At 43.0% G+C, this 23053-nt stretch overlaps 1 protein-coding gene across 7 annotated transcripts in view; it reads left to right on the top strand.

Moving 5' to 3' along the window:
• Positions 1–23053, top strand: part of LOC126548191 (uncharacterized) — a 159225-nt gene that overhangs the window by 37672 nt on the left and 98500 nt on the right. For 5 of the 7 annotated variants that reach the window (XM_055063106.1, XM_055063107.1, XM_055063102.1 and 2 more), the window contains exons 9-12: positions 4545–4745; positions 6937–7099; positions 9019–9126; positions 14203–14381. In XM_055063106.1, coding sequence (XP_054919081.1) covers positions 4545–4745; positions 6937–7099; positions 9019–9126; positions 14203–14381 — 651 coding nt within the window. The remainder of the gene's footprint in view (positions 1–4544; positions 4746–6936; positions 7100–9018; positions 9127–14202; positions 14382–23053) is intronic. The other 2 variants (XM_055063105.1, XM_050196326.2) reach the window with 2 other exon arrangements.

Below are 23053 nucleotides of genomic sequence, written 5' to 3' on the forward strand. Positions count from 1 at the left end.
AAAATGCACAGCTGCCACCAAGGTATGAGCTTATCGACCAGCACAAGAAACAGGGTGTCTACCAACCGGGTAAACCGGGAATTCTTAGGGATTTTGAGTACTCGGAGAAAACTAAGGGGATTTGTCCCTCTATCGGGGAAAATTAGCTGTAATTTTATTGAAACGGTCAAAAGTCGCGGTAATGCCGGCTTGAGTAACAGACAAGAATCTTAATGAATCATCTTTGACGCCTTGTCTTCGGCTGGAGGAGTTGCCAGTGTACAGTCAAGGACCAACTTTCCGGATGCCCGATAATTTGGACAGCTTCGCGGCACCACCACGTACCCCATAGAGTCAATGTATCAGAACATCTGAAACTTCGGACGCATTTCGAATGTGCTTGTGGCGGTTTGAGCCCTTAAGGGCAGTAATACCCCTGTCACACGGCAAATCTAATGTCATTTCCAACAAATGACATTTGTTGCGATTAATGTCATTATCACAGCGCACTGTCACAAAGCAAAAACTAATGTCATTTGAAAATGATGACAATGACGATAGTAAAAAAAAAGACACGCCTCAAACCCACTTTTGTCCAATAATTATTTTCCGATGTGCTAAATTCCACTAGAATATGTGATCGTTGCTTTCAAACCGTAGCGTTCGATTACTAACTTGTCGACATTGTCAACGAAGTCGAGTCAAGCCAAGCCAAAGCTAAGGCAAGCAACAGGGTGAAGAGAACGATAGCAACGATAGGCACGTCCTCTACATCTGCTCAAACCGTAGCGTTCGATTACTAACTTGTCGACATTGCCAACGAAGTCGAGTCAAGCCAAGCCAAAGCTAAGGCAAGCAACAGGGTGAAGAGAACGATAGCAACGATAGGCGCGTCTGCTACATCTGCTAAAGTGGTACGAGAAGGGCAGTTGCATGTCATCGCCGTTCTGATGTGCATGCGGGCTTCTAATATCCTCATTCTTGGCGCGTGCCACAGGAAAAAATGCGCACGCTTTTACGCCAAGTCAATTGAAGCGGCTGTGGCCGATGCTCCGGTGTGAACCAACACGACTGCTGCAGCGAAAGCTAAAGATGGCAGCGATGATGACGTGCGATGACAGCGATGATGACGACGACGTTAACGAGCCCTCCCGAGCACCTGCTCTTGGGGAAGTTATTGGATCGCTGAACGTTATTCGCAGTTTTGTTGAGTGCCACAGTGAAAATTCTCAAATGCTGCACATAGTTGGTCAACTAGAAAACATGATCTTTGGAGCCTCAAACTACAGGACGCAGCAAACCAGCATCTCTGATTACTTTAAGAAATCCAAAGAACGCCGAATAAAAATAGTGCATTCCTGCAGCGAAATTTTTTGCCTGGGTTGCATTTTTTTTTTTTGTGTTCGGTTCATTCGAAAACCTACTTAATTCGAAGATCTTTTGTGGTCCCGATGACTTCGAATTAACAAGGTTTTACTGTGGATGTAGTTAAACATATAGCAAGCATATGCTGGAGGAACAAATAAACTGAAATGCTTTACACAGCAATAAGCAGCATAGTCAACTGCGCTACAAAGCAATACACAAGTGAACCATCTAATGGATCGAATAATGGGAAGTTGGCATGTCATTGATGTAAATGAAGAAAAGTAAACGAACCAGGACAGAACCTTGAACTCGTAAAGCAATAGAACAGAGTGATAAATCATTCGCAGTGACAAACTGAGATATAATAAGAATGTTTTCGATCCAAGGAAGAATGTATGATTCTGAGGTGGAGTTCGCAAAGCTTGAACCAGAGAAGCTGATGAGAAACCAAGTCAAAGGATTTGCAGAAATCCCGATAGACGCACTTGCTGCTGAATTCTGTCTATAGCAGCAAACAGGTAATTTGTGAGTGCAATGAGTTGCTTCTCACAGTAATAAAAAAAAGAAAATTATGTGAAGTGGGGCAAATGAGTTGTAAATAAATTGTATGCTCAAACACTTCGCATTTTACGCTAGTCCATGATATTCGCCTGTAGTTACTATAAAATCCAAAGCAAAGAGCCCCATTGGAGTATGTGCCCCCTTCCCTTTTTATAGGCAACTGCCACAGCGATAGTGTCGCTTAGAGCAAATTTTGCCCTAAGTGAAGCGTTGCAGCGTGGTTATCACAGCACTACTTTTAAGGTGATAGTGTTAAGGAGCGCACGTTGCAGAAAATACCCAGGAAGCGCATGTCGCAGAAAATACCACACATACCCAGGCTGTTCATGTGACGCAAGGAATTCTTTGAACTAATTGAATTGCTCAAGCTAAAGTATGTGGAAAAATCGTAAACTAGAACTTCACACAACCTACAGACATGATAGCTCTCGGATTGTAATTTGAATATACGAGAAAACATAATTCTGTTATCCGAAAACTCTAACAAACCCTTTTTCCAGCATTTTTACAAAGCACAGACAGGAGACGGCGTCTGCCATTTGTGCACGCCGGCACCTAAATATTTCAGAGTCCACAGAGCAGCGCGCCTGCTTCCTTGAAAGACTTCCAGATGGCACTCACCTCCACCGCATCGCGACTCCTGCAAGAGGCTACGTTTTAACCAGAAAGCCCGCCTTCATGCATAGCGTTCGCCGCGAGCGTTTTCCGGTAAACATTACGGTTACATACGCTGCAGTTGCCGAGAAGCGTGAGAAGCAGTCAGGGATCTTTGAATGCTATTGCATTGCACTCTTTCAGCGTACTACATATTATTCTTTTCATGTGCGCCTGAGGTGATGTTCAGGTATCATTAAGATTCATGTTACTGTTCGTGGTGAAATGGAAATATATATATATATACGGTATACTCTGAAAAGAAAAGCTTTGAGGCTGTGTTTTTCAGCTATGGATGCCTGCTTTTACCAGGCATCCTTAGCTATGATGGTGCTTGGCAGCGCGATCATAGCAGCTTAAGGACGTTCAGTTTCCCTTATGTTTTTCACCTATTTATTTGGCTGCAGCGATAGTGTAGGGACACTTGCTTTGTATAGTACATGTGCTAACTGAGGAACTGGCATCACTGGACTTTATGGCAGAACTTTCCTACTTCCACTTACTTCCACCTACTTTCCACTCAATAAGTACTGCGAAAATGCTTGAAAACATTATGAATGAATGCAATTACGTATTTATATTTGAAATTAACCATGAAATGAGCAAATCATGGTATGATGACACCGTTGAAGTTGGCATTAGATTCATTGCACTGCAGGGGCATAGTCAGGGGGGTAGTTTTGGTGTCAGAACACCCCCCAAAATCTTCTGAGCGCCACATACCCCCCTCTCTCCCTCCTTTCAGTCTTTTTTTGGCCCGTGCTATTTACACACCTCATCGATATATTAAAATGTAAAAATGAAAATAAGAGTGTCGGTTTGTTGACAAAAATGGTCCCTGTTCTAAACACCAGGTGGCACCACTAAGCTGAAGTTATTGTGTCTCCGTCTTTTGTTCCTTCACTCGGCATTGAGATTCCCGTAAGACTCACAGTCGTCTCTCTAAAAGCTTCACTCTGTTGATCTTGATTCCATGGAGCCCTTTCATTGCATTTTTTACATATACAAACTTTCAATCTCATGCTTATCGTGTGTGTGTATGTGTGTGGGCTCTGATGTTGGCATGAATGTTCTGGTACATTTTTTTTTTTTTTTTCGTGCAAGTGTTCTTTTGGAAGAAAATAAGTCTTTGGAGTCCTGTGTGCACTCGTATTTTTATGAAGGTATTACAGTGAAGGAAACAACTAACCCTTCGGCTTTATTAAAGCACAAGAATGACTAAGCTCTTATTTGTGCTCAGGCTCTCTTTCTGTTTTTTCACTGGTGGCATATAACACCTCCAAAAAAATATTTCTGGCTATGCCATTGTCACACTGACAGAATCGATCACTTGAGCTCGTATGCAGTAAAACAGTCAAATTTGGATTTCATAACGCAGAAATGTCAGAATTATTTGAATGTTGAGTTTTCGCAAGACCAATAGAGCAATAAACAAATGTTTGATGCATCAGTATCCCTTTAATTGGAGAAATCTGTTACGCTAGTTTGTATTTTGCACTAAATTTGTTTGGAAAATGGGAAGTTCTTGTAACCTGTCTGAATTTGCACAAATATTCTGCAGAACGCTGAGGCTCTTGTGACTTGTTGAATACGGCAGTGGCAGCATGAGACACAAATGTCTGATCTGAATATACATGCTTTTCATTACTGAGTACGTCTGTTTTTGTTGCCGCTGACCAAGTTGGCAACGGTAGGCCAAGGTGGTTGTATGGTTAGTAGTATAATATTTTGTGTGCACACCATAAGCAGCAGATTCAGCTGGCATTTGGTTGCCTCCAAGGTGTACTGTCCAGCATTGCTGAGAACTTCCTCAAGGATGTTAAGATGAATTCTCAAATAAGCTGAACAGATAAGGAAAACAAGCAGATTTCCAAGCAGCAAGCAAGTTCCTTTTGTGTTCATCATGAAGGGAGTCTATAGTAGGTTCAATAATTTGCTAGTGTTTTCGGAGGATCTTTTGCAACGCTTTTGTGTGTGTGCAGGCTTGGGAGCATTGCAAGGCAGAATTGGAGGGCAAGCTGACCTCAGCGGAGTCTCAAGCTAGTAGTGCTAAGGAACAAGAAGAGAAGTTGCTGTGCCACATCAAGGTCTTGGAGGAACAGCTCTTGGAGGCCAACAAGCAAATGCTTGCTGAAAAGGAGCAGCTTGCTAGGACTGCCATGCAACTGGAGAAAGTGCAGAAGGCAGGCATAACCTTAATTATTAATTGTTATGTACACATTGCTAGTGTATCTACAATTTAAGGAATGCAGACATGACAAGAAAACAAATATTAAATGCTGTCTAGTCAGTACATACACCACCAATTATACCATTCCTACACACTGTTTAGCCATAGCTATCCCTCCCACAGAGTTGAAGCCTTTCTTGCGCAGAACACTGAGAAACTTTTGGCAATTCATCTGGAACCATGAGACCTCAAATAAACTTAATTTAATTAAGCTGCACGTACGAAATTGGCCTTCAGTAACAAAAGCGCGACAAACTGATGTCATGTTCTGTCATCTGAGAATAGGACACACATACCCTACGGTACGCATTCTTACCTCCTGACTGGTAGTGAACCTCCTCTCTGTGGTAGGTGTGGTGAGAAGCTGACCGTTCTCCACATCTTGGTGAAGTGTTGGGAAGCAGAAGCTCAACGAAAAAAGTACTTTCCTATAACATACTGATGCCACATTCCCCTTCATCCAGCAATTTCATCATCTTTCCTATACCACACCACACCTCCTCTCTGTGGTAGGTGTGGTGAGAGGCTGACCGTTCTCCACATCTTGGTGGAGTGTTGGGAAGCAGAAGCTCAACGAAAAAAGTACTTTCCTATAACATACCGATGCCACATTCCCCATCATCCAGAACCAATTTTTGATCATAAATCAGTTTTAAAATTTTTACAAGGTGTCGATTTATTGTGCATTATAAGCCCACAATATTCGTAGCGCATCCTCTCACGAGAGGCTGATGCTGCGATAGTAGCAACCTGTATGGTACGAGCCTCCGGTACCTTATGTTTAAGGGCCTTGGTGAGGCAGTTGTGCTACTTCTAGCGACATATTTTAGTACATCACCTCTTCATAGTACATTGTTTTTCCATACGATATGTCATGTATCATTGTCCAGTTTTATTAAGAATACATTTACGCACTTTTCAAAGAATATATTTTAGGCCTCTATACAGCCGTGTTTCATCCACTTCTCGATGATCATTATTCATTTAGCAATGACAGTTTCTTATCATGGCCTTGGTGGTCTTTGAGCACTTCTGGCCCTTGCGCCTATAAACTCCAATCATCCTCATCATCACACTGTTTACGATTATCCTGTATCTGAACAGAACTACACTTGAACCTCATTATAACGAAATTAAAGAGGGAGCCGAAATTACTTAGTTGTATTCAGTACTTCATTATATCCGTTATTGCCGTGTACTGCAATATATGCCAATGGGGTGCACAATTGTAAACATGGAAATAAGAAGACAGCTTTACGGCCCACGTAACTGCTACACGGCCACTCATGTGATGAAATTTGAATAAAACAAAAGAATCTGCAGAGTCTGCAATTTGTGACTTGGCAACCTGATACGACAGCCTTTAGGTAGCTGCCTTCTGATCCGCCGTGCATAGCCACGCAGCATGGTGCAACTTGCGCAGACATGCGCAAAACCCTCAATATTGCTCCAGGGAGATCCCGGAGGCCAAGCCCAGCTGCTCCTGCCTGCATGGCGCCTTCATTCATACCGCCCCATCATTCATATCGCTGTGTGTAGATGCGCACTGTCATGTGGCTCGCGCAGCCAGGCAAGCGCAAGAGAGGTCAATGCAGAAGTATGATAGTGAACTGCTGCTTGTGTAGCTATGTGCAGCGGTGAGAAAGACCAGTGTTGCTTGACGATGCAGTTGACATTGGACATGAGAGTTTGGAACTGCTGCGGCGAACAAGTGCCGAACCCCATGGAAAGCGATGTACTCGGCCCCAACGATCGGGTATTTTTTGGTTTCGAAGATGAATCTGGGTCGTTATATTTATTGGCAGGACAATTTCTCTTCGTTAAAACAAGGTTTTATATACATGGATATCTATGGGGATTTCAAGGGGATTTCATTTACCCCGTTATATTAATTATTTTCTTATATATCCTGTTTTGTTATGACGAGGTTCGAGTGTAAATGAATGAGGAGATCTAAGCGTGTCCGAGATCATATTCTCGTTCACTTTCAGGAATACTTTCATGTGTTGGCTTTCTAATCCACCCACCATATTGAGTTTTTTGTGGCGCTTCTGAAAGAATGATGTGCTGCTGCTGCTTCATTCAAGGTGCAGAAAGTTGGAATGTAAAAGTGCATCATTCTTGTTGGCTGGCTCTTTTTGCAGGAGACTAAAATGCACACACTTCTGAACCTGGAGATCGCCGACTATGAGCGCACTGTAGCAGAACTGAATAACCTTTTGAAGGAGAAAAATGATGAGCTAGACAACACTAGGAAAGAGTCGTTGGCTTACCAGTCCAAAATTACCAACCTTGTTGAGCACATTGGTGAGTGTTTTTTAGGTATCACGTCTCCTTTAAGCAAAGAGCGTGTGCCCAGCAGGGCTTAATGCATGCCCAGCATACATACTTAGCGTTTAGCTACTGTGTTTAGCTCAACTATGCTGGAAATGGGAGCTGTGGCAATTCTTCGCTGCTGTCATCATAAGCTTGATGTACACTTGCGGTTAAGCATGAAATGCTCATAGTAGGCTAAGTGAACCCGGTTTCAAGCTGGTAGACCTGTAGAGTTGCAGCAATGCCAGCACATTTCAACACTTTGAGGGTCACATTTTTTTCCAGAAATGCGTCCTCTTGGGGTCACATTTTTTATTGGAAGTCTTAAATTTTTCAGGGTGATTTATTTCAAGAAAAAAACGAATAAATGATTTCATAGGTGCCATTAAAGCAACAAAATATTTGTGCAGTATTATACATAGATAAACTAGCATAATTCTTTTACAAATCTAATAAAATTAACATGACTTATGTTAATGCTTAAATAGGTTTGGCACAACTAGGGCCTGTATTTTGTAATGTTCTATTTCATTTTCCATTCTTACCATCTGTAGTGCTGAGGGACAAAGACAGCAGTGCAGTGGTGGTGGAGACATGTCCGAAACAATGAGTTTATATGAATGGAAAATGTAGTAGATTGTTAAAGAATACCGCCCAAGGGGGACATGGCCGCGAAACCAAGGCATGCCATCTGAGCTCCCGCAAGCATACTCTTTGGTGTGCACCCATAAGAAAAATTAAGTAAATGAGAAATTTGCAATAATCAATTGTTTAATCGCTAGATGACATTTTATCAGTTTCTGCACGTCTCGCAAAAAGAGAGGCATGCATAGCAGTATCGCCAGTTTGCAATCGTCCACCTGTAAACAAAGTAATTGCACGGTTCAGGAGAACCTTGCAGGTGAGCATGTCATATTAAAACTTTCAGAAATATGAAACGAGATCGCAATTGGTTTTTGCGACACCTGTAACTCAAACGGCACACGTGACAATAGCGAATATAAAGTGTGCAAGCATGTGGCGATGAACTAGGTGAAGCTGGAAAACTCCTTAACCACCACACTACCCTAACTGAATAACCACCAATTGAAAATTTTGTGCGGCTGCAACATTCATATGGGGACGGATTACTAGTGAAGCTGTTTACTACAAGTTCTCCGCTTTTGCGTGGTCCTACTGTTGCTGGCTGTATTTGCGTTTTTCCTGTTGACGCTTCTCCGCTCATTCCTCTGGTGTGCGTCACCACACTATGTAAAGCAACTGAATGTTTAAAAGTAGCGCCAACCACTTCCCTCCTCCTCAGTTTCACTCTCCCGCTCAGCACAGCATTGATGGTGGCGCCGCCTAGGTCAGATCTGCTGTAGCAGACGACGGCTTACATGCTTCCGGATGAAATCCGCGGAAAACTTCGTTCAAGCCTTGCAGAGCATTTTTTGAGTTGAGATTTTGCTTCATCAGTCAGTAAGTGGCCTTTATAATGCCATATTGGAATTGTGCAAAAAAATAGAGAAAAAGACCATTATTTAAGACGTAAAGCATCCGCATGTTGAGAATTCGTGTTGCTGAAGCATGACGCATGCTCGTGGTATGCTCAAACACGTGCATAATTGCCAGAATTTCAACAAGTTTTGACTGCATGAATGTATGTGAACGTGGTTTCGTAGGTCCATATACGTGACCTGCAGAATACTTTGGTTTGGCCAGCTTGTGAAAGATTCCAGCTATCTTGGGTCAACAATGCCTAGAAACTAGGCTGCTTCTGCTCTGCGCCTTTTACATATGCGTAGCTAATGCACGGGTTCTGGCAGCCATGAGCAATCTTTTCACACATAGACGGTATTGATAATGTGAACAACGTAAAGGTAGTTTTCGCAGCTCATGAAATCGTTTATTTATTTCATTTATTACAGTGCAAGAGGTTGAGGAAAGACAGGGGAAAGGCAGGAGATGTAAATTCAAGACGATGAGCAAAGCGAGAACAAGGCTCCCACTTTCACCTTGTTCTCGTAGTGCAAGAGGTTGGCATTTGATAGCAAGAATGGACTTCATGGCAAAACTAGACAGAGGTTTCGAAGATAATTATCCCCTCCTCCCCATTAGTAACCACTAATGCTTTTGTTGAAGTGCTAATTTTATATCTGCATACACTGCACGTCTGTATTCTTATGGGTTGTAAATTCGTTGCAGGGAAGCAGTGTTTTTATAATTGGAACACTATTTTTGAACCATATATTAGAGACAAAGATAACAAGAGGGTTGTACTACCAAACAATCCTTACATGAGTTTAATAAAGGTATTCAAGGACAGCAACTCTGACCGCACTCCATAATAAAAAACCGCGAAATTATTTGTCATAAGAGGTGCAAGGCAATGTACAGTGCACAGACGCATGCGAGATCCATTTACTTAATTGGATGGGCAAAAATTTTAATGTTAAGCAGTAAAAATGCTAATCATTATCAGGTGCCCATGGTCATTTGTGGCCTTTCTTTGCTATGATAATCCTGCACTCAAAACGTGTGAGTAGCTGCTGCTCATCCCTCCGATTCCAAAGATGCGTCCGGCAGCAGCCAGGATAGATGCGAAATGCAAGAGTCCTGTATACTATGCAATCAAAGTGCACATTAAACAGTCTCAGGTTACCTAAATTAAGTTATCCGGAGCCATCCGCTACAACCTTCGGGACACTAAACGTGTTAAACACCACAAACCAAATCAATACATGCGCGTGTACATTGAAGCAAAGCAACTGCATTCGCAAGCCTTAGTGAGCCTTACAAAAGCATCGAGAATGTGCTAAGTTCTGGTAGAGCTGAAAAAAGAAGTCTCTTTTATGTCACACGCCAGCTGTAGATGCGAGCACTTTCGTGGTAAACATAAAACTACTATGAAATAAAGCGAGCACATTCCAAAAAAAGTCAACTTAAACATCCTATAAACTGCGCACAGCGTGGACACATACGCAAGCACTTTTTTAAAGAGGCAGGCGTAAACGAGGTTCAAAAGAAGAGGTAATGAAGAACTGTGCCATTTCACAAAGCCGTGTGTTTTTTGCAACCTCCTTGAAGTCTGCCTGCCCGATCCTATGTATCCACACTTTGTGCGTTGTGCTCGCTGGATGGTAAACAAAAAAGCATTACGGCATCACAATGAAGGGCTTGTCCCGAACACATTTGATCTGGTCCGCTAACGCACTTGATCAATCTGTTTGCGCATACAACACTTTCGTTGCACTGATCCTAGAATGGCAATCGCAGTGCAATGGAAATAAAAAAATCTACAAGAGTGCAACGCGTACTTCCACGTGACACGGATTGGCCAGATGGTGAGCGGAAGAGTCTGGGGCAACAGGAGGCGGCAAGGAGGAAGTGCCAAGGAGAGTGGAGTGGTGGAAAGATCTAAGAATGGTGCTACTTTTGAAAGATGCAGTGACTTTAACACTATGGCAACACAAGCGCTGCCGCGTGCACTGCACCTCCCATGCATCTGCCGCAACTGCAGCAGCAGCCGTGCCAGCACCTCCGATCTGCCTGACGTCGTAACGAGAGAAGCGCAGGCCACATTCACAGGCGCAGTTGCCACACTCTTTCCCCTCTCCCTTTACCCATCTCAGTTGCTGCAGCGCCGTTGCCACACTTTTCTCCTCTCCCCGACCCTTCCTATCCATACAAACTTAATCCCCCTCCCCCCCCTCCGCTCTCCGGGAACGCATGCGGGCAATGCATACGGGGGCTAGAGATAAACAGGTTCGCTGTAAAATCAGTTCTGGTAGAAGCTTAGGAGTAGCACCACAATAACAAATCTTTATAGAATATACAAGAGGTTGCAGTACCCCCAGAGTGACACTAGGCAGCGCTTTGTTCTAAAAAGGCACATTTTTTCAAGAGCTGGGTCGCCATTTTACATGTATGTTGTCCATGACCATTTGGTACTTGTTTTCGCTACCATACATGCGTGGGTTAAATTGCACCTGTAAAGTCACACCTATGCCTGTGCCACTGCATATTAAAGCCACTGCTACCTACAAAACACAAAATCACATTGCATGTGTTAGCAGGAGGGAAAGACTATATGCAAATGGAAATTGTTCACTTTTTGTACTTGTTATGATGCCCTTTTACTCAATGCCCTATGCAAGGCCTGTAAGGTGTTTTCTAAATAAATAAATAAATGTCCAGTGTCAGTTAACTTGTTCTTGGACAGAGGAGTGGCAAAAAAGTCACAATAACCAAGTAAGGCTGAAATGATGATGCTATAAATAATAATGTGGGGACAGTGGTTAGTGTTGCAGTGAAAGAAAAAGAAAAAAAAAACTTTTGATGATGGCAACGAGCATGATCAGTGATATAATGCACTTTTCATGCTTATACCTAGTCGTGGAAATGATAGAGATGGTATTTTTTTTTAATACTTAAGAGTTACCACAAATTATTTCTTTGTCCAATGTGCAGCTGTAGCAAATATGACATCACTGCTGGTGGTGTTCTTTATTGTCAGGCATGTGTTGTACTTCAGTGCTTAAAGGGACACTTAAATGAGAAAGTTGCTTTTACTTAGAGAATAGGGTTGGTAAGCCATAAAATAATTAGGTGGATGGTGACGACGACGCCTTCTGAGTTACCGCACCACTCACCGTGACATCACGGAATTTGGTGGCATCTGCTAGGGTTGAGATAATTGTTTATTGGCAAAAATGGTGTTCTAAAGGAGCAAAAGATTGAACAGTTTCTGGAACTTCTACTGAGCCAATGTGGCCTAAATACGAAAAAATACTTTGAAATCCGGGATGTCAAACTGGCATTGGGGTTTGGCCAACACTACCTGGATATCACTAGGCCTGTTCACTCTGATCCCTGATGTCATGCTACCTGGCCCGAAATTTCCATTGCCAAGGTTGGCGCAACGTAAGCAGTGATGCGAAATCACCAAGGTTTACTCGGGAACATCCCCATTAGATCCTGCAGCAGTCATGCCAGATAGCATGACATCATGGATCAGAGTGAACAGGCCTTGTGCTGTCTAGGTGATGTTAATTTTGCATGAAATTAGAGAAAAAATTACCTTTACATTCATTTTCTCTTCTAATAATTAGGGGTTTGCGAATGCTCAAATAGAATCGAACCGAATAGTGAGGGTTCAAAAATTCGATTCGTGAATTGAATATCTGCAGTTCGCTGTGCTGCATGTCGTGTGCGCCGTGGAGCCCGCACATCTTGATGGCACATGAGCGAGCACCTCATTTATAATTGTTTTCGGTGCAAAATGAGCACGAAGCGCGCCGCGAATGCGCCGCCCTGCCCCTGCTGATGCGGTCATGAACTTTGGCGAGCGCTTCTGCTATGCCTGTCGATGCGGTGATCGTGCACACAGCGCCCAAATACCATGATCTACAGAATGGCACTACATCGGCCTGGGCTGCTTCTGTCCGCACAAGGTTCGTTCAAATCAACAGGATAGATCAAAACGATAATGAGATGCTGGCAAAGGGAACGGCAACAAAATCGGCGTGCATTCAGTAAGTGCGCAGGTCAGGTCAACTAGACATACGTCTGAAGGCACGCAAATCGTGTTGGATACGCGGCGACCCCGTAACCCGACGACAGCGGTCAGCAGTGTGTTGCCGTCTTGTCCTTGTCTTTTCGAGCTGTTATTTGTTCTCTATGAATCAGAACCAACTAGCCCCCCAATAAGCCTTAACAAGATCAATCTAAACATATGCATGATCTCGGGATCGAGCGCTGAACCATAAGATCGAATGTAGCAGCAAGTATTCCGCAACGTCTTGCAGCCGATTATCACACTGCCGACGCCATTAGGCCTAATCAGTGCTGCTTCTTTGGCCGTCGGCAACTGAAGTTGCGGTTTGGTGCCGAATCGATGTACATCTATTTGCAGCAGCTTTGCGACTCTCGGAAAGCTGACAAATTGCCCTGCAAACGAAAGCGAGTACGATATGGGAACAAAGTTGTTCACGGACGGCTACCAACTTAATGACACACCTGTTGGCAGCCCCGCGTTCCCGACGCCATTCATCCGTGCATTCTTCCAAACACATTGGCCATTTTTGTAGCTTCTAGCTACCCATGCCAAATTTGACTTTACCCAGTGGGCGCGAAAGTGTCACATGACTAGTGTGCCGACCCCGACCTGGCAGCATACATTTGTGTGGACGGTGGATGGGCGAGCATGGTGGAGGGAGAGGGAGGGAGGGGGGGAAGCGTCGTGCACACTTGCAGTGGTCCTCCTGATTTAGGAATCTGACAAGTAGCAAATCAAGCTGAACCTGACAATGAAAAGGCACTTGCTCTTTACAGTCAGTGCCGACCACGGTCGACTCCCACTGCATTAATGATGGCTATGCACGGAGTGGTGACCGAGTCATGTGATGCGCGGTCCGTACTTTCATCTGTCATGCAGATTGGCCTTACGATAACTCACCTACTGTAAAGATGGGAAGGCCCTTCTGTATGTTGAAGGAAAACTGGAAAGCAAAACTTTCACTACAAGGAAAGGTTGCCATAAAGCACAGGTCCGCTATTAAACTGAGAATCTCATTGGTATTCAGTGCAGCATTAAGTCACTAATTTTTTAGCTTCAGAGGTGGAAAAAGAACTTAATTCTATTCAACAGACATTATGTTGATAAAAAAATTATTTTCCAGACCTTCATATACTAGAACTTAGCTGCAATCAGTGCTGACATATACTGATTTGGAATTCCCTTTAATATGAGTACACCATTATGTATATATGTACCTGAGTTACTAATAGCTGTCTACATTTTTGTTGCGCAATGCTAGGAGACTGCACAGCATGTGTAGCACATGTTTTCCGGCCCAAAATTTCTATGCGTTAAACTTTGTGATAAATTTTCTGATGTTCGATTTGTTATTTGGCATTTTTTATTTTTTATTCAATTCGAAGTTTACTGTTCGGTATTTGCACACCCATACTAATAATCAGTCTATTATTGTGAAATTCATGAAAATATAGTTTTCAAAATATATTTTGCTGTTTGTGCCTCTTTAGTGTCCTTTTAGGCTAGCGAGGAATTTCGTAGCTCCTTGTGCTACTAGTGCTTCTGGTGGTTTTAGGTTTCCTGGAGAACCAGAAAAAAGCAGATGATGAGCGAGTACTGGCCTACAAGGAAACCGTAGCCAACTTGAAAGAGGAGCTGTCAAAGAGCCGGAAATATGAAGAAGAATTGCGAGAGGCTGAGGTGAGGCTTGAGTCAGAAGTCAAAGCAGCCCAGCTGAGGGAGGAGGAGTTGAAGGTGAGTGATTTTTTTTAGCTTAAAGTCGCTGTTGATGCTTAGCATTCCCTTTAAAAAGTTGCTCACGCATGGCACGGCTTGGCTGTATATTTATATTTTTGCAGTTCTAGCTTTGTGCAGCCCACATGCTTTCTTTGCCTTAATATTCATTTGAATGAGAATCACGAGGCACATTGAAAAAGTAAGAATTTCGATGTGTAAAAATATTTCCAAAGCAGATTCACTGTCATTCCGGCAGCTATGCAGATGACCAGGTTTTGTGCCTTGTCTTGCATTAGTGGCACTGATGTTAATCTTTGGCAAATCCACATTTTGGAAGTCAAAATGTGCAGGTCATTATGAAATATAACACATACGACCACACACAGAAGCTTTTAGAGCTGGAAAGGCAACAAAAAAGTGGTGTATTTTTGCAGGCTCGGCTCTCACTATTCATATTATGGATGCAACTTCGGTGTTCCCACTGGGAAGTGCACAGTGCCCATTTTCAATCCCAGGTGGATGTGTTGGCTGTGATAAAATTCAATTTTTTTCACAGATCTTATGCTTCATAAATGCTTGTGGGCAGGGGTACAATAGGCATGTTCCCTTTCATAATGATTTACCGAAGGAACTAACAATTTACTCTAGTCAAGCAGTGATTATTGCTGTTGTAACACTGCAGACCTTGCTCATTATAGTCAGAGATAGTGCAAGAATGCAGTGGCAGATGTGCCCCTTAAAGGGAATATGTATGTGCATGTGCCATTGACTCACGTCATCTGAGTCTCTTCCGCTTGCTACCTATGTCTCTGCTGTCACCTTGGTTATACTCTGACCTAGTGCGAACCGTTTTTTTTTTTTTTTTTTTTAAGGGGGGTTGGGGTGTTATACAGTAAACGCTCGTTAATTCGAACCACAAGGGGAAGCCGCTTCAGTTCGAATTACTGAAAGTTCGAACTACAAAAGTGAAGGAGAACAACAGTACACTGCGATTTGGAAGCGGTACGGCATGTCAGAAATTTTGCGTGTCAGAAAGTGATGGCGTGTGCTGCGGGCACACGCCATCTTCAAGTTGCAGCTCTGAGTCCGACTGTGCCACACCACCAATGTCCACCGAAACGAACGTTAGCCAAGGCTTAACACCATCATAAAGAATTGCGGCGGCCGGTACATCCTAAGCTTAAAACAGACGTGCACCACCGATGAAGACTGCCGAGACAAAGACGCTGAACATGTGAAGGTGGCGAAGGCCCCGATTCGTCGGTTCTTGATTGCAAGCGCAGCTGCGACGCACTTGATTCGCTGTGTTTTGGTGCTTGCCGCACCATCTGCCGTGCAACATTAGCAGCTAGACAAGATTTGCAAAGCCTCCGAGATTCGCGACGGGCAAGAAGCCTCGGAGGTCACGTAGAACGGAGAGGAGGCAGCCGCCGCTGCCTTCTGGCCGATCCCGTGCCGGTTAGATTTTTTCCGATTTTGCCTTCTCTTGCCGTTCTCTCCGTTCCGGAGGCAATGCAGCCTTGTGTGTATAGGCAGTAGGCGCGCTTCTCTGGCCGTGTGCCAGGCGCCAAGCCGCCGGCACGGTGGCACGTAGTTCGAATTATCCGTGGCAGAACCTTCTCGCGTTCGAATTAGCGGGCTTTTTTATACATAGACTTCTGTGGTGCTTGGCCGGACCAAATCGTACAGTTCGAATTATCCATAAACTCGAATTATTGAAGTTCGAATTAACGAGCTTTCACTGTAGTTCATCATGAGGTGAAAGAGGACATGCCCTTTCTCTCATCATCCCCACGCATGCTGATCTTGGTTGTTATGGTTATGTTATGGTTATGTTATGGTTACAGAACTATTTTCCTGGTTATGTAGGGGCTAAGAACAGGTGCAGCATGGTGAGGTGCAGCGTGGTGAGGTGCCTCCCCTGTATTCTTGGCCTGTCACTAACTATAATATGTGTTAAGTTGAACAATACCTTGTGTTAAGACACCCTGCCCTTTTTCACTTATATTTACTTATATTACTTATATTGACCTGAGCCTTCACTTGAAGGAAGTTCATGAATGCCGGGAAGAAAGTCAAGCAGGATGCAAGTCTTATTTATTTAAATTTCTTCTTGCATTACGTTCCCAGGCTCTCACTGGAACTCTGAACACTTTCATCAATTTGCTTAAATTTACAGGAATGTAGAAACATGGCCATAAATATAGATGGAAATGAGTTTTTTACACCACAATTTCCTTGTACCGTACAGCTGTTCTGACCACTTTGGCACAATATATATGTGTGATTTCATTAAAGATATAAACATCTCAATAAACAAAAGGGAAAAAAAATAAACAAGGCAAGTTAGAGTGGACATAACATGAATGTGTAATCTGTTGTAATGTTTTGTGGGTCATGAAATATATCTCACTTTTGCTCAGGCAGGTAATTTTTTGTGAATTTTATAAAGCTGGCATTTAGCCAATTAATAAGAGCTGGAACGGGGAATGACAGCTTGGGTATAAGAATATTGCACCATGTGATATTAGAGCACATCTTTGGCTCTGTTTTAGTAGTAAATTCGGGAGAAAATTGAAAATAGCCCTAAAAAAATTGTTTTCAATATTGAAAAATTTTGCTGATCAGATCATGTGTAGGTGAAATTTAGGACAGGAAGATATTTGTCTCAGGTATAGAAATTGGTGTGGGAATAGCAAGCACGTTACCAATTTTCACCAAAATTTGGCGTTCAGAGCTTTGTAATGTTTTCTGAAAAAAAGGTGTAATTTATACTCAGATGTGCAATGTGCCACATCTGTGAAAATATTTTAGTCCATAATTTACTTACTTACTTACTTACAAGCTTACATTTTTTTTTATTTAGATGAGAAGGCATGCTCATAGGCTGGACAGCTTTTACATACTAGTCAGGGTCAGAAATCATGCAGCATGCATAAAATGGCCATTTGTAACTGAAGGCATTAATTTTTTTGTAAATATTTTTTTGTTTGGACATTTACATTTTCAGGTTTGACATCTGTGGCAAACACAAGTTATGTGAAAATTAAATATGTTGACTGAATGTAGTTGCTTAATCTTATGTAAAAACACTAAGTGCCACTTCTTGTGCAGCGTTTAGTAGACTTCTATAGATAGGTTGTTGTACAACCACTGCTAACTTCTCTTTTTTAGTCCATGATTGTCAACATGTGTGGCGCTGTTGTTTGATTTGTTCTGTTCATTGAGTACCTGAAATGAGCTTTTTCTGCTTCTGCTATTTTTGGGGGGTAACCTTAAAGGGCCCCTCACCAGGCCACCTAGCAAATGTTCATTATATGCTGGAAGTTATGTGCCCTTTATGGAGCGTTTTACTTCAAGAATTTTTCAAATTGGTTCAATAATAGCTGAGATAGAAATATTTCAGTGCTGCGAACTCATGATTTCAGGAGGCGAGTGTCACCGCCAACATACACCCTCTCCACTTGCCCCCATCTTGCCGCCGTAAGCGAAATTCTTTCCCTGCGTTCTCCCATACTGAAGCCGGAAAATCGCGTGGAGTATACGTCACGGCCCGTGCTTTTTTTTTCACGCTTTTTTGCTGCGCAGTGCACTTCCAGTGATGGTCTCACACGTGAGCTGTTGCGTTTGTCTCGTTTCGTGCAGCACACCATTTTGTGCACTTTGCACAAGAACACCTGACTAGCGGTATAAGTCAGTGCTACACGAGCACTGAGGCAGGCGCAAGCGGATCACAGTGCACGATCACGCGCTAGAACATGGTAGAAAATGGCATAGTTTCACTCTCTGCACACGCAACTGCACTACATGGGAACAAGCAGATGAAAGGGAAGTACACCTCTGCAGCTATGGTATGAAGTAAAACAGACATGCAGACATTAGGTTTGGAGGTGTTATTATTTCTCTAAACTTTAATTTGTCTATTGAAGCAACAGATCGAGCACATAACTGTTGTTGCCATGAACAATTCTCAGTCACGTGCCACTGTGAGTAACGTCGCAGCACGGTGAACTATGTAGACGCACTTGCACGATTGACGTTGACTCCCCGGCTAGGAGTGCATGCCCGTGAGGAGAAGGATGCAGGGCAGGGATGTAGGAAGGATTTGGCTTGGAATTTCAGCTTTTTTCACGGCATGTAGTAGTTTAATACTTTGCAGGCACAATCGCTAGTGTTTCGAAATGTACAGACCTCTTGAGGGGCCCTTTAGACCCTCTAGAGCAGTGTTCCCAAGGGGGACCTTTCCTAGGGATACAGGGGAGGGGGTGTTCATTCACAACATTCACAGTGGCCACTTTTTGCATGATGCTGATGGAATGGAGGTCGCATAAAGGGATTAGGGGTGCACAATGGGCGATGCCTCTTCCCTTCTCAGAACACACAGGTGTCTTGCGTCACATAGGCATTGTTATACCTTCTCTATTGGCCAATTAATAGCTTTTACCCTGGTGATGTCACTTGCATGGCCTGCTGGTGTCACAATTTGAAAAGTGACCAGCAAAGCCTGGAGACGAGTATCGGCTTATTTTTAATTTGTAATTTCCCTTCTGCGCATAGTGCAGCTATGTTTGCCAGAGATTATCAACATGCCATTGTGTGCGCGATGTGCGTGTTTATTTAAAATGTGTTCAAAATGTTACAAGATGATTTAGGGACCATTTAATGAAAGAACTGCTAGGTCCTCAGGTCCACTTGTCAAATAGGCATGTGAATTTGATGCACATGCTTACATACCTAATCAATAACTTTGATTTAAGGAAGTCAATGCAGTAATATTTTAAAAGCAATGTGTTACTCCCAGAGTGCCTGCTTTCTGCTTTACTTGTATTTGTGTGGTCTCTGTATGCATTGTTTGATTTCCATTGATTTTCTGGAAAGCTTTCACTTACAGTTTCCTTGTACGTTGTCTATTAGTCTGTGCTGATTTGTGATGTTTTTTATGTCTTTCTTCTTTCTTGCAGTGTGAAATCTGTTCTCCTGCATGTTTGCCCTTCTGGAAGTACCTCTTTCTCCTGCATGCACCTATTCTCTCTCTGCCATTGGCATGACCTCTGTCCATTTCATCTTTGTTGCTTTGTCTGAATTTTGCTGCTTGCTTGGCATTGCTTGAGCATAGATGAGTTTGCCTTAGTCTTTTCAAAATGTATTATAGCAATATGTTATGGCCAAGGTATGCCAATGTTATAAAATTGAAGTTAGAGTGAACTGGGGTATTACCTAAGGGCTTCTAAAAAAATATGCCTTTTGAGTCTGTAAATAGCGTTAACATTGAAAGCTGCTGCTGGGCCACATTGCTCATGTCATAAAAGCAGGCAAGCTCCTCTTTGATGGCACTGTTATTTGTGCTTCTTGGCTTCCATACTTGTAAGGGCACCAAAACATGCAGAAGGCTTGCTCTTGCTCCCATGCTTTTATCATAAGTGGTACAACATTGTCGTAAAGAGTTGTACAAGCACCTTTTAAAGGGACACTAAAGGAAGATATTAAGTTGAGCTAGATCATCAGAGTGTTTGTCTAGAAGTCAGTCATTGTTTTCTGTGTGTCAGTGTATGAATTTCTTGCATGGGAAATTGCCATCGAAGGTCCTGCTGCTGCTCCTCAATTTTAACCGCCTGTGCCAAAGCGGAGGAACTGGTGTCGTCTCCATGTGACCACCCTCCATGCCGTTGTGTCTTTTGGAGCTTAACAGGACTCTGAGCAACCATCAGGCATTGTTTGGAATATCATTGGCCTTAGTGAGATTAGAAGAACTGGTGAAGCTTATACAGTGCTGACTAACTGCTTTGTCCTCTGCTATAGAGTCTCCCAGATAAGAAGCAATACGGGGTAGTATTCCTAATCCATAAGCACATAGCGGACAACTTTGAAGAATTCTACAGCATTAATGAAAAGGTAATCAAACTCAATAAGAGGTATAGATTAAAGGTAGTACAAGCCTACGCTCTAACATCCAGCCATGATGATGATGAAGTAGATCAGTTTTAGGAAGATGTTGAATTAGCAATGAGAAAAGCACAAACTCAGTATACGGTAGTAATGGGCGACTTCAATGCAAAAGTGGGGGAAAAGTGGGCTGGTGATCAAGCAATTGGCAACTATGGCGTCAATTATAGGAATGCTAGAGGAGAGATGCAGGCAGAATTCGCGGAAAGGAATAAGCTGCAAATAATGAACACCTTCTTCAGGAAGCTTAGCAATAGAAAGTGGACCTGCAAAAGCCCTAATGGTGAAACAAGAAATTAAATAGATTTCATACTTTCTGCCGATCCCAGCATAGTGAAGGATGTTGAAGTGTTAGGTAAAGTAAAGTGCAGTGATCGTAGGCTGGTGAGGTCTAGGATTCACCTCAATTTGAAGAGAGAAAGAGTAAAATTTATCACGAAGAAACAGGCCAACCTAGACGCAGAAAGGGTAAAAGCAGACCAATTCAGGCTACTAATTGTAAACAAAGATGCAGCCTTAGAACAGAAAGATGGAGATGACATAGAGGTTATGAATGAAACCGTAACTAGGCTGGCTTTAGAGGCAGCAATCGAAGTGGGAGGTAAGGTACCAAGGCAACTAGTAGGCAAGCTTTCCCATGTAACAAAGGACCTAATAAAGAAATGACAAAGAATGAAAGTGTCCAACTCAAGAGATAAAATAGAATTTGCAGAACTGTCAAAACTGATCAACAAGGAGAAAATAAGTGATATTCGAAACTGTGATATGAGAAAGACTGAATAAGCCGTAAAATGAGGAGGCAGCCTGAAATCAGTGAGAAAGAAACTTGGCATAGGACAAACCAAGATGTATGCACTGAAAGATAAGCAGGGTATGACCATCAGCAATCTCGAAGATGCAGTAAAAGCAGCGGAATAATTCTATACTGACCTGTAGAGTGCCCAGAGGAGCCACGATACCTCCATTCGAAGCAGTAATGAACATGTTACAGAGGCTTTTTCTATAACTAGCGATGAAGTTAGAAGGGCCTTCCAAGACGTGAAGCGGGGAAAAGTGGCAGGAGAAGATGGAATAACAGTGGATTTAATCAAAGATGGAGGAGACATAATGCTTGAAAAACTGGCGGTCCTTTACACGAACCGTCTATCGACTTCAAGGGTCCCAGAGAACTGGAAGAATGCCAACAGTATACTAATCCACAAAAAGGGAGATATTAAAGAATTGAAAAATTATAGGCCCATTGGCTTACTTCCAGTATTATATAAAATAGTCACCAAGATAACCTAAAATAAAATAAGGGTAGCACTGGACTTCAGTCAACCAAGAGAACAGGCAGGTTTCAGGAAGGGATACTCTACAATGAGTCACATCCATGTCATCAATCAGGTAATTGAGAAATCTGCAGAGTACAATCAGCCTCTCTATATGGCTTTCATAGATTACGAAAACGCATTTGATTCAGTAGAGATACCAAAAGTCATAGCGGCATTACATTATCAAGGAGTACAGGATGCTTACGTAAATATCTTGTAAAATATCTACAGAGATTCCACAGCCAATCTAATTCTCCACAAGAAAAGTAAGAAGATACCTATAAGGAAAGAGGTTAGACAAGGAGACACAATCTTTTCAATGCTATTCACTGTGTTCATGGGAGAACGGCGAATATCTGAGCAACCTTCGGTTTACGGATGACATTGTCCTGTTCAATTACACTGGGGACGAGTTGCAACAAATGATTGAGGACCTTAGTAGAGAGTGTAAGAGTGGGGTTGGATTAATATGCAGAAGACAAAGATAATGATGAATAGCCGGGCAAGGGAGCAAGAGTTAGGAGCGCCAGTCAGCCTCAATAGTCTGTGAAGGAGTACATTTAGCTAGGTCAATTACTCACAGGGAACCCTGATCATGAGAAGGAAATTTACAGAAGAATAAAGAAGGGTTGGAGTGCATATGGCAGACATTGTCAGCTCCTGACTGGAAGCTTACCATTATCATTGAAAAGGAAGGTGTACAATCAGTGCATTTTACCGGTGCTGACATATGGGGCAGAAACTTGGAAACTGACAAAGAAGCTGGAGAACAAGTTAAGGATCGCGCAAAGAGCGATGGAATGAAGAATGCTAGGCATAACGTTAAGAGACAGAAAGAGAGCAGTTTGGATCAGAGAGCAAACGAGTATAGCTGATATTCTAATTGACATTAAGAGAAAGAAATGGAGCTGGGCAGGTCATGTAATGACTAGGTTAGATAACCGGTGGACCACTAGGGTTAGAGAAGGGATGTCCAGAGAAGGGAAGTGCAGTCGAGGATGCCAGAAGACTAAGTGGGGTGATGAAATTAGGAAATTTGTGGGCACTAGTTTGAATCAATTGGCGTAGGACAGGGTTAATTGGAGATCACAGGGAGAGGCCTTCGCCCTGCAGTGGACATAACATAGGCTGCTTCTGCTGATGATGTGAAGCGTACTGCTTGGCGGGTGCAGGTGTGCAGCTTGCATGAGTCGCTCTGTGGCTCTGCTTGGATGGAGGTTGAGGTCACTTGAGCCTCCACTGGCGTAGCCGGGAGGGTGGTCAATTGCCACACATTGCCACCTCGGTCGTTATAAGCAAAGAAAAGTGATGCCACTCGCAGTGACAGGTCGCAGCTTGCTCTCTGTGCATCAGAGGTGCTGACACCACACATAAGCGGTACCACAGTCAACAACAGATGGCTCCGCTTCAGTTTTTTATTTTGGTCATTTCCTT

Source organism: Dermacentor andersoni, chromosome 1, assembly GCF_023375885.2.
Source record: "Dermacentor andersoni chromosome 1, qqDerAnde1_hic_scaffold, whole genome shotgun sequence".
NCBI classification, from domain to species: domain Eukaryota; kingdom Metazoa; phylum Arthropoda; class Arachnida; order Ixodida; family Ixodidae; genus Dermacentor; species Dermacentor andersoni.